This window comes from Oncorhynchus gorbuscha, linkage group LG19 (assembly GCF_021184085.1).
Source record: "Oncorhynchus gorbuscha isolate QuinsamMale2020 ecotype Even-year linkage group LG19, OgorEven_v1.0, whole genome shotgun sequence".
Lineage (NCBI taxonomy): Eukaryota > Metazoa > Chordata > Actinopteri > Salmoniformes > Salmonidae > Oncorhynchus > Oncorhynchus gorbuscha.
In genome coordinates, this window is record NC_060191.1 from 18,195,668 (window position 1) to 18,208,167 (window position 12,500).

Genomic DNA, 12,500 nt, shown 5'->3' on the forward strand with positions numbered 1-12,500 from the left:
TTCAAACATTGGAATGGATAGTATGATTTCAAATGTTAGAATGGACAGTTTGATTCCAAACATTAGAATGGATAGTTGATTTAAAACATTAGAATGGATAGTTGATTTCAAACGTTAGAATGGATAGTTGATTTCAAACATTAGAATGGATAGTTGATTTCAAACATTAGAATGGATAGTTTGATTTCAAACATTAGAATGGATAGTTGATTTCAAACATTAGAATGGATAGTTGATTTCAAACGTTAGAATGGATAGTTGATTTCAAACATTACAATGGATAGTTGATTTCAAACATTAGAATGGATAGTTTGATTTCAAACGTTCGAATGGACAGTTTGATTTCCGAAAACGGAGAAAGAGGCGAGCATGAGGGAAAGAGAGAGAGAGAGTCAGGAGAAAGAGACAAGGATAGAGAGAGAGAGAGAGAGAAAGAGAGATAGAGAGAGAGAGAGAGAGAGAGAGAGAGAGAGTCAGGAGAAAGAGACAAGGATAGAGAGAGAGAGAGTCAGGAGAAAGAGACAAGGATAGAGAGAGAGAGTCAGGAGAAAGAGACAAGGATAGAGAGAGAGAGAGTCAGGAGAAAGAGGCAAGGATAGAGAGAGAGAGAAAGTCAAGGTTAGAAAGAGACAAAAGAGACAAGGATAGAGAGAGAGAGAGTCAGGAGAAAGAGATAAGGATAGAGAGAGAGATAAGGTTAGAGAGAGAGAGTCAGGAGAAAGAGATAAGGATAGAGAGAGAGAGTCAGGAGAAAGAGATAAGGATAGAGAGAGAGAGAGTCAGGAGAAAGAGACAAGGATAGAGAAAGAGTCAGAGAAAGAGACAAGGATAGAGAGAGAGAGAGTCAGGAGAAAGAGACAAGGATAGAGAGAGAGAGAGTCAGGAGAAAGAGATAAGGATAGAGAGAGAGAGTCAGGAGAAAGAGATAAGGATAGAGAGAGAGAGTCAGGAGAAAGAGACAAGGATAGAGAGAGAGAGTCAGGAGAAAGAGACAAGGATAGAGAGAGAGAGTCAGGAGAAAGAGACAAGGATAGAGAGAGAGAGAGTCAGGAGAAAGAGACAAGGATAGAGAGAGAGAGTCAGGAGAAAGAGACAAGGATAGAGAGAGAGAGTCAGGAGAAAGAGACAAGGATAGAGAGAGAGAGAGAGTCAGGAGAAAGAGACAAGGATAGAGAGAGAGAGAGTCAGGAGAAAGAGACAAGGAGAGAGAGAGTCAAGGAGAAAGAGACAAGGATAGAGAGAGAGAGTCAGGAGAAAGAGACAAGGATAGAGAGAGAGAGAGTCAGGAGAAAGAGATAAGGTTAGAGAGAGAGAGTCAGGAGAAAGAGACAAGGATAGAGAGAGAGAGTCAGGAGAAAGAGACAAGGATAGAGAGAGAGAGAGTCAGGAGAAAGAGACAAGAAAGAGACATAGGATAGAGAGAGAGTCAGGAGAAAGAGACAAGGATAGAGGAAGAGAGAGTCAGGAGAAAGAGATAAGGATAGAGAGAGAGAGAGTCAGGAGAAAGAGACAAGGATAGAGAGAGAGAGTCAGGAGAAAGAGACAAGGATAGAGAGAGAGAGAGTCAGGAGAAAGAGACAAGGATAGAGAGAGAGAGAGTCAGGAGAAAGAGACAAGGATAGAGAGAGAGAGAGAGTCAGGAGAAAGAGAAAGGATAGAGGAGAGGATAGAGAGAGAGAGTCAGGAGAAAGAGACAAGGATAGAGAGAGTCAGGAGAAAGAGACAAGGATAGAGAGAGAGAGAGTCAGGAGAAAGAGACAAGGATAGGATAGAGAGAGAGTCAGAGAAAGAGTCAGGAGAAAGAGATAAGGATAGAGAGAGAGAGGAGTCAGAGAGAGAGAGAGAGTCAGGAGAAAGAGATAAGGATAGAGAGAGAGAGAGTCAGGAGAAAGAGACAAGGATAGAGAGAGAAGTCAGGAGAAAGAGACAAGGTTAGAGAGAGAGAGAGTCAGGAGAAAGAGACAAGGATAGAGAGAGAGAGAGAGAGAGAGAGTCAGGAGAAAGAGACAAGGATAGAGAGAGAGAGAGTCAGGAGAAAGAGACAAGGTTAGAGAGAGAGAGAGTCAGGAGAAAGAGACAAGGATAGAGAGAGAGAGAGTCAGGAGAAAGAGACAAGGATAGAGAGAGAGAGAGTCAGGAGAAAGAGACAAGGTTAGAGAGAGAGAGAGTCAGGAGAAAGAGACAAGGTTAGAGAGAGAGAGAGAGTCAGGAGAAAGAGACAAGGATAGAGAGAGAGAGAGAGTCAGGAGAAAGAGACAAGGTTAGAGAGAGAGAGAGTCAGGAGAAAGAGACAAGGATAGAGAGAGAGAGAGTCAGGAGAGAGACAAGGTTAGAGAGAGAGAGTCAGGAGAAAGAGATTAGAGAGAGAGGAGAAAGAGTCAGGAGAAAGAGACAAGGATAGAGAGAGAGAGAGAGACAGGAGAAAGAGACAAGGATAGAGAGAGAGAGAGAGAGTCAGGAGAAAGAGACAAGGATAGAGAGAGAGAGAGTCAGGAGAAAGAGAGATAAGAAAGAAAGATATATAGAGAGAGAGAGTCAGGAGAAAGAGATAAGGATAGAGAGAGAGAGAGTCAGGAGAAAGAGACAAGGATAGAGAGAGAGAGAGAGTCAGGAGAAAGAGACAAGGATAGAGAGAGAGAGAGTCAGGAGAAAGAGACAAGGATAGAGAGAGAGAGAGTCAGGAGAAAGAGATAAGGAGAGTAGAGAGAGAGAGAGAGAGAGAGAAAGAGACAAGGATAGAGAGAGAGAGGAGAAAGAGACAAGGATAGAGAGAGGAGAGTCAGGAGAAAGAGAGTCAGGAGAAAGAGACAAGGATAGAGAGAGAGAGGAGAAAAGACAAGAGACAAGAAAGAGACAGAGAGAGAGAGAGTCAGGAGAAAGAGAAGAGAGAGAGGAGTAGAGAGAGAGAGTCAGGAGAAAGAGACAAGGATAGAGAGAGAGAGAGTCAGGAGAAAGAGACAAGGATAGAGAGAGAGAGTCAGGAGAAAGAGACAAGGAGAGAGAGAGAGAGAGAGAGTCAGGAGAAAGAGACAAGGATAGAGAGAGAGAGAGTCAGGAGAAAGAGACAAGGATAGAGAGAGAGAGAGTCAGGAGAAAGAGACAAGGATAGAGAGAGAGAAGAGAGACAAGGATAGAGAAGGAAAGAGAGAGAGAGAGAAGAGAGAGGAGAAAGAGAGGAGAAAAGAGACAAGGATAGAGAGAGAGAGTCAGGAGAAAGAGACAAGGATAGAGAGAGAGAGTCAGGAGAAAGAGACAAGGATAGAGAGAGAGAGTCAGGAGAAAGAGACAAGGATAGAGAGAGAGAGAGTCAGGAGAAAGAGACAGGAGAAAGAGACAAGGATAGAGAGAGAGAGAGTCAGGAGAAAGAGACAAGGATAGAGAGAGAGAGTCAGGAGAAAGAGACAAGGATAGAGAGAGAGAGAGTCAGGAGAAAGAGACAAGGATAGAGAGAGAGAGTCAGGAGAAAGAGACAAGGATAGAGAGAGAGAGAGTCAGGAGAAAGAGACAAGGATAGAGAGAGAGAGAGTCAGGAGAGAAGAGATAGAGAGAGGAGAAAGAGACAGGAGAGAGAGAGAGATCAGGAGAGAGAGAGAGAGAGGAAAAGACAAGGAGAGAGAGAGAGAGAGAGAGAGAGAGTCAGGAGAAAGAGATAAGGATAGAGAGAGAGAGAGTCAGGAGAAAGAGACAAGGATAGAGAGAGAGAGTCAGGAGAAAGAGACAAGGAGAGAGAGAGAGAGAGAGAGAGTCAGGAGAAAGAGACAAGGATAGAGAGAGAGAGAGTCAGGAGAAAGAGATAAGGATAGAGAGAGAGAGAGTCAGGAGAAAGAGACAAGGAGAGAGAGAGAGAGAGAGAGTCAGGAGAAAGAGACAAGGATACAGAGAGAGAAAGAGAGAGAGAGAGAGAGTCAGGAGAAAGAGACAAGGAGAGAGAGAGAGAGTCAGGAGAAAGAGATAAGGATAGAGAGAGAGAGAATCAGGAGAAAGAGACAAGGATAGAGAGAGAGAGAGAGTCAGGAGAAAGAGACAAGGATACAGAGAGAGAAAGAGAGAGAGAGAGAGTCAGGAGAAAGAGACAAGGATACAGAGAGAGAAAGAGAGAGAGAGAGAGAGTCAGGAGAAAGAGACAAGGATAGAGAGAGAGAAATAAAGAGAGGGGGATGATTATTGTTGTTTACCTTAAGTCAGGATTAGTCTATAAACTGGGCCTTGGTTTTTAATGGAAGCTAGCAGTGAGTGACGGGGAAATCTGCCTCTCCAATTATCTAGCCGAAATGTCCCAGGAAGGATTTAGCAGAGTGGGGAGGCGAACAAACTACCCCCCCCCACACACACACACTCACACAATCCCCTCAGCTAGCCAGAATCGCTCGCCTAGCCTCTCCCCATATTCCTATGTTTCATTTAGCTACCTCTGCAACTCCAATACTCCTGCCTATGCATAAAAAATGCTAATAGGTAGCCTGAAGATATATTATATTAGTCTGTGTATATTTAATGAACCTTCTGTTTCAATCCTGGCCTTAAGCTCCCCTTCTCTCACACACATGAACACGCACACACACAAACACACACATGAACACACATACACACACACACACACACACACATGAACACACACACACACAAACACACACATGAACACACATACACACACACACACACACATGAACACGCACACACACAAACACACACATGAACACACATACACACACACACACACATGAACACACACACACACACATGAACACACACACACACACACAAAACACACACAAAAACACACATACACAAACACACACACACACACACACACACACACACACACACACACACACACACACACACACACACACACACACACACACACACACACACACACACACACACACACACACACACACACACACACATGAACACACACAAACACACATAGATACACACACACACACACACATACACACACACACACACACACACATGAACACACACACACACACACATGACCAAACACACTCTCTCTCGCGCGAACACATCCCCCCCTGCAACAGGTCCATGTGTGAGTGAGAGAGGTAATGGGATAGAGGGAGGAAGAGGGAGAAGTAGAAAGAGAAGATGGAATGATGAGAGATGGAAGAGGAGCAGTGAGTCAGCCAGTATACAACTGCTAATTTGCGTCATTCTGTGTACATGTGGGCGTGAGCATTTCTACATGCACGTGTGTATATTAACAGACCCTTATCTGTGTCTGTGTGTGGAACACACGCTCTCTCTCGCCCTGAGGGCTAATTCATTAGAACTGGGCTCTGGCTCTTTGGCGAATGACAGCAAAGCCTTCTTGAAGTTGGACAGTTTGATGTGGGCCAGTCAGTAGCATGACTCTAGTCTAACACTAGCCAGTACCCAGTACATACAGTAGGTCTACAGTACAGCTAGTGTTATCACACACACTTCATACACCACTGGCCTCCATTATGTCTCTTCCATTCACACTGGCTCTTGTAACACCACAGACGGCTTACAGTTGTTTTCCGATTGCTAAACGACAGTGGACACAACTGGAGTCACATGTGCAAAACTCTAACTACAGTCTGCACAGCAGCAGTTCATGTGGACCAAACTCTAACTACAGTCTGCACAGCAGCAGTTCATGTGGACCAAACTCTAACTACAGTCTGCACAGCAGCAGTTCATGTGGACCAAACTCTAACTACAGTCTGCACAGCAGCAGTTCATGTGGACAAAACTCTAACTACAGTCTGCACAGCAGCAGTTCATGTGGACCAAACTCTAACTACAGTCTGCACAGTTCAGTGGACCAAACTCTAACTACAGTCTGCACAGCAGCAGTTCATGTGGACAGTTACAGCACAGCAGCAGTTCATGTGGACAAACTCTAACTACAGTCTGCACAGCAGCAGTTCAGTTCATGTGGACCAAACTCTAACTACAGTCTGCACAGCAGCAGTTCATGTGGACCAAACTCTAACTACAGTCTGCACAGCAGCAGTTCATGTGGACCAAACTCTAACTACAGTCTGCACAGCAGCAGTTCATGTGGACCAAACTCTAACTACAGTCTGCACAGCAGCAGTTCATGTGGACCAAACTCTAACTACAGTCTGCACAGCAGCAGTTCATGTGGACCAAACTCTAGTTCGTTTTTCATTGCTTGAACACAGTTTTCAAAACTCTACACACTTATCCCATGACTTTAACCACAACCTGCACAACACTATGGATTTACAGCTCTTTATTCAAATGCTAACACACTGCTGTCAAAACTGTGAACCACACATTCAAAACGGAATAGATTTCAGCCTTGTGCCTTTCAAACACTGCTGATTGCAATTTCAGCTGAAAGGCTAAGCAGGTGTCTTGTTTTAGACTTGTTAGTGAACACACACACATATTACAGTATATATAGGTAGAGCTCAGAAAGACTCATTTTGGAAATGGAACAAGGAAGATGGGTTCGTGGAGGGAGAAGGGTGGCAGGGAGAGGGCAGATGCGTGGAGGAAGAGAAAGAAGACAAAGAGCTGTTATTTCAGATGAAATAAGGGCTACACTTATAGACCATGTCGTGAACCATGGTCTCTCATTGAGAGAGGCAGGGTTGAGGGTGCAACCCAATCTGCAAAGATCCACAGTGGCATCTGTAATGTGAATTTTCCATCATGCAAACAGGTGAGAGTTACATCCTTACAGTAAATGAAAACATTACAGGAATCTATTTTGTATTGCAATTATAGAATATTTACACAGATATATATTACAGTAAGTTTGACTGTAAAATATATTTTTACAACAGGACCCAAACGCTGCCCCCAATAGGGGGAAGAGGAAAAATATTTTCAGATGCGCAGGAAAATGATATTGTTGACATGGTTGTTGTCAACAATGCAATAAAACTGCGGGAGATTCAAGATAGAGTGCTGGCTGATAATGATATATTTGAAAATGTTAATTCTGTCAGCACAACAGATATTGCTCGAGTCCTAAAGAAACACCAAGTTACAATGAAACAGTTATACACTGTACCGTTCGAGAGAAACAGTGAACGGGTAAAAGAGCAAAGATACCAATATGTCCAGGTAAGACATCTGAGGTTACGTACACAGCTATATAAAATATTTACAGTAAAAAAAAACACTAGCATTTCTACAGTAAAACTGTGCACTTACTGTTTTTCAGAGAGTAATGGAGGTGGAAGCACTGGAAAGACCACATTCATTTGTATTTATCGATGAAGCTGGATTTAACCTTGCCAAAACACGGCGCAGAGGAAGGAATGTTATAGGTCAAAGGGCCACTGTGGAGGTTCCAGGTCAAAGGGGGGGAAATATCACCATGTGTGCTGCAATGGCCAATGATGGTTTGCTTCTCAACACACCACTCATTGACCCATACAACACAGAAAGGCTTATCGCTTTCCTAGAACAGCTCTATGCTCAGCTAGTGCCAGCAGAACAGGGGGAGCCAGTAAGAAACCCCCAAGTTTTTGTCATAGTTTGCGATAACGTTGCTTTTCACCACTCTGCAGCTGTCACAGATTGGTTTGCAGCACATCACAGATTTATGGTTTTGTACCTGCCTGCATATTCACCCTTCCGAGGAGTTTTTCTCTACCTGGAGGTGGAAAGTGTTTGGTCACCACCCACATGACCAAATGTCTCTTTTGGAAGCCATGCGTGCCGGATGTGAGGACACGAGTCCAGAGGACTGCCAGGGATGGATAAGGCACTCCAGAAGGTTCTTCCCCAGGTGCATGGCAAGAGAAAACATTAGATGTGATGTTGAAGAAAACCTGTGGCCTGATGCTAGAGAGAGGCAGGATTAGCCCCTCAATTATTTGTTCGAATTACAGTATGTACTTTTAGTTTCTACCCTTTTTTTCTCATTACTGTAATTCCGTAAATTACTACAGACTATTGAAGCAAACTGCTCATTTTCATTTACCTTAAAGAATTGTTATGTTCTAAAAAATTTAATAAATCATGTGAAAGAATGTCACTCTTTTCTTTGAAGAAAATATTACTTTGTATGAAGTCACTGAAATTGTTCAAACTGTAAAGATGAAAAGTTTGTATTTTCTTTATTGGTGTTTGATGCTAGTGTTTTTACTCTCAGTGTGTTCTGAGTGACAGTGTGTGTTATCTCAGTGAGGGTTGTGCATAGTGTTTGGCTGCACTGAGCGTGTTTTGAGTCATGTGTTAAGAGGTGTGTTGCTTGGAATGAGTTTTGCAGGTGATGTGAACTGTTTAGCTCAGGTGACTGTTGGTAGTCAGACTGTAGTTAGAGTTTTGCACATGTGACTCCAGTTGTGCCCACTGTCGTTTAGCAATCAAAAAAAACTGTAAATTCACCTACTGTACAATGGCAAGGAGCTGGGAAGGGGGGGGGGGACAAAGAAAGGTTGGACTACTTTAAGTCGTTAAGGACTACTTTAAGTCGTTAAGAGTAATGTATGTCACTCTGGATAAGAGCATCTGTGAAATGACTAAGATGTGAAAAATGTCAAATGTAAGGCTTCACACACAGACTGCGAGATAAATTACTACTGAATTGTGTGTGTGTGTGTGTGTGTGTGTGTGTGTGTGTGTGTGTGTGTGTGTGTGTGTGTGTGTGTGTGTGTGTGTGTGTGTGTGTGTGTGTGTGTGTGTGTGTGTGTGTGTGTGTGTGTGTGTGTGTGTGTGTGTGTGTGTGTGAGACTGGGACAATGATTTCCAATGTGTACAAGTTGATTATAAAGATAATGACTGTTCCACCTGTATTTCTGCTGTCTTTCTCCTGTCTTCCCGCTCTCTTCCTCCTCTCTTCCTCCTGTCTTCCCCCTCTCTTCCTCCTGTCTTCCCCCTCTCTTCCTCCTGTCTTCCCCCTCTCTTCCTCCTGTCTTCCTCCTGTCTTCCCCTGTCTTCCCCCTGTCTTCCCCCTGTCTTCCCCCTGTCTTCCCCCTGTCTTCCTCCTGTCTTCCTCCTGTCATCCCCCTCTCTTCCTCCTGTCTTCCCCCTGTCTTCCTCCTGTCTTCCTCCTGTCTTCCCCCTCTCTTCCTCCTGTCTTCCTCCTGTCTTCCTCCTCTCATCCTCCTGTCTTCCTCCTGTCTTCCTCCTCTCTTCCTCCTGTCTTCCTCCTGTCTTCCTCTTCTCTTCCCACTCTCTTCCTCCTGTCATCCCCGTCTTCCTCTTGTCTTCCTCTTGTCTTCCCCCTTTCTTCCTCTTGTCTTCCTCTTGTCTTCCTCTTGTATTCCCCCTGTCTTCCTCTTGTCTTCCTCTTGTCTTCCCCCTCTCTTCCTCTTGTCTTCCTCTTGTCTTCCTCTTGTCTTCCCCGGCTTCCTCTTGTCTTCCTCCTGTCTTCCCCCTCTCTTCCTCCTGTCTTCCTCCTGTCTTCCTCCTCTCTTCCTCCTGTCTTCATCCTCTCTTCCTCTTGTCTTCCTCTTCTCTTCCCACTCTCTTCCTCCTGTCTTCCCCGTCTTCCTCTTGTCTTCCTCCGTCTTCCTCTTGTCTTCCTCTTGTCTTCCTCCTCTCTTCCTCTTGTCTTCATCTTCTCTACCTCCTCTCTTCCTCCTGTCTTCCCCGTCTTCCTCTTGTCTTCCTCTTCTCTTCCCCCTCTCTTCCTCCTGTCTTCCCCGTCTTCCTCTTGTCTTCCTCCTGTCTTCCCCCTGTCTTCCTCTTGTCTTCCTCTTCTTTTCCTCCTGTCTTCCTCTTGTCTTCACCCTCTCGTCCTCCTGTCTTCCCCCTGTCTTCCTCTAATCTTCCTCTTCTTTTCCTCCTGTCTTCCCGTCTTCCTCTTGTCTTCCTCCTGTCTTCCCCCTCTCTTCCTCTTGTCTTCCTCTTGTCTACCCCCTCTCTTCCTCTTGTCTTCCTCTTGTCTTCCTCTTCTTTTCCTCCTGTCTTCCCATCTTCCTATTGTCTTCCTCCTGTCTTCCCCCTCTCTTCCTCTTGTCTTCCTCTTCTCTTCCTCCTGTCTTCCCCCTCTCTTCATCCTCTCTTCCTCTTGTCTTCCTCTTGACTTCCTCCTCTCTTCCTCTTGTCTTCCTCTTGACTTCCTCCTCTCTTCCCCCTCTCTTCCTTCTGTCTTCCCCCTGTCTTCCTCTTGTCTTCCTCTTCTCTACCCCCTCTCTTCCTCCTGTCTTCCCCTCTTCTCTTCCTCTTGTCTTCCTCTTCTCTTCCCCCTCTCTTCCTCTTGTCTTCCTCTTCTCTTCCCCCTCTCTTCCTCCTGTCTTCCCCGGCTTCCTCTTCTCTTCCCCCTCTCTTCCTCTTGTCTTCCTCTTCTCTTCCCCCTCTCTTCCTCTTGTCCTCCTCTTCTCTACCCCCTCTCTTCCTCCTATCTTCCCCGGCTTCCTCTTATCTTCCTCTTCTCTTCCCCCTCTCTTCCTCTTGTCTTCCTCTTCTCTTCCCCCTCTCTTCCTCTTGTCTTCCTCTTCTCTTACCCCTCTCTTCCTCCTGTCTTCCCCGGCTTCCTCTTGTCTTCCTCTTCTCTTCCCCCTCTCTTCCTCTTGTCTTCCTCTTCTCTTCCCCTCTCTTCCTCCTGTCTTCCCCGGCTTCCTCTTCTCTTCCCCCTCTCTTCCTCTTGTCTTCCTCTTCTCATCCTCTTGTCTTCCTCTTCTCTTCCCCCTCTCTTCCTCCTGTCTTCCCCGGCTTCCTCTTGTCTTCCTCTTCTCTTCCCCCTCTCTTCCTCTTGTCTTCCTCTTCTCTTCCCCCTCTCTTCCTCCTGTCTTCCCCGGCTTCCTCTTCTCTTCCCCCTCTCTTCCTCTTGTCTTCCTCTTCTCTTCCCCCTCTCTTCCTCTTGTCTTCCTCTTCTCTTCCCCCTCTCTTCCTCCTGTCTTCCCCGGCTTCCTCTTGTCTTCCTCTTGTCTTCCTCTTGTCTTCCCCCTGTCTTCCTCTTGTCTTCCTCTTCTCTTCCACCTGTCTTCCCCCTGTCTTCCTCCTGTATTCCTCTCTAGTTCTAGCGAGGGACTGTGACACGGGGCTCAACTCAGAGCTCTCCTACTTCATCCAGAGTGCCGACTTTGCCATCTCTTCCAGGGGCGTGGTCAGCCCCAGCCAACGGTTGGACTACGAGCGGCCCAATCACATGTATGAGTTTGTGGTGGTGGTCGTGGACAACGGGACTCCACCCCGCACCGGGACCGCCTCCATCCGGTTCAGAATGGCCAACACCAACGACGAGGCTCCCATCTTCTCTCAAGCTGTGTATGTTGTCCCTCTATCTGTTTCCCCTCTCTAACCCCCCTTTTCTCCCCTCATTTCTCCTCTCCTATCCTACGCCTCTGTGCTGGTTGGCTGCTCTTCCTCCCCCATTCATACACTCACACTCTCCCTCCCTTTTACTTGACTCTACACCCTCTACCAGTGGAAGTCTCAGAGCAGACTTCAATCCAGTTAGTCCCTGCCGCCCTTCCATCACACACACAACCATACATCCACACACACACAACCATACATCCACACACACACAACCATGCATCCACACACACACACACAACCATACATCCATGAGGTGGCATTTGGCTACATACCTACAGAGGATGGGCCAATTCATTAAACATGACGTGTGTTTGTGTAAGCAACAAGTGTGTGTGTGTGTGTGTGTGTGTGTGTGTGTGTGTGTGTGTGTGTGTGTGTGTGTGTGTGTGTGTGTGTGTGTGTGTGTGTGTGTGTGTGTGTGTGTGTGTGTGTGTGTGTGTGTGTGTGTGTGTGTGTGTGTGTGTGTGTGTGTGTGTGTGTGTGTGTGTGTGTGCCCCGTCTCTGGGACAGGACTAGTCCATGGCACCTGAAGAGACACTTCAGAGGGATGGGGAGGGAAACGGTAGGGTTTGGGGATGAGCTATGGCAGGTTCTCTCTCATCCCTCTGCAAAAATACCTATTGAAGAAATTCATAAATTATAAAAGAAAATACATGCAAATTAAATGCCAATTCCATAATAATGACTGTATGAATATTTTTTTACTCTGTCTGTCTGTCTGTCTGTCTGTCTGTCTGTCTGTCTGTCTGTCTGTCTGTCTGTCTGTCTGTCTGTCTGTCTGTCTGTCTGTCTGTCTGTCTGTCTGTCTGTCTGTCTGTCTGTCTGTCTGTCTGTCTGTCTGTCTGTCTGCAGCTATAAGACGTTCTTGTCGGAGGACGCCGGTCCTGACACTCTGGTGGCCATTGTCCACGCCAATGACCCTGATGGAGACGGGGTCTCTTACGCCATCACTGGTGGCAACGAGGACAGTAACTTTCAGCTGGACAACCAGAAGGGTGCGTAGAGTTGACAGTGTTGTGTTTCCAAGGGTTTGTGTAAGGGCTTGTATGGAGAAGGACTGGAGAAGGTACAACATAGTGGTTCTATAGAAGGGCATTCAGACGCACATGAAAAAACACACAGACAAACGGACAGTCGTATGGAGATGAACAGACATTCTTAAACGCTAACACATAAACACAGATGAACTCTAACATGCTCATACACTAAATCAGAAGGAGAAACCAAAGAATATGCCTGGACACACACACACATAC

At 45.8% G+C, this 12,500-nt stretch overlaps 1 protein-coding gene across 1 annotated transcript in view; it reads left to right on the plus strand.

Annotated features, from left to right (window-relative positions):
• LOC124006032 (neural-cadherin-like) overlaps nucleotides 1–12,500 on the plus strand; it is a 114,425-nt gene that overhangs the window by 33,102 nt on the left and 68,823 nt on the right. Inside the window, 2 exon segments of the mRNA XM_046315692.1 lie at nucleotides 10,941–11,190; nucleotides 12,097–12,239. Coding sequence (XP_046171648.1) covers nucleotides 10,941–11,190; nucleotides 12,097–12,239 — 393 coding nt within the window.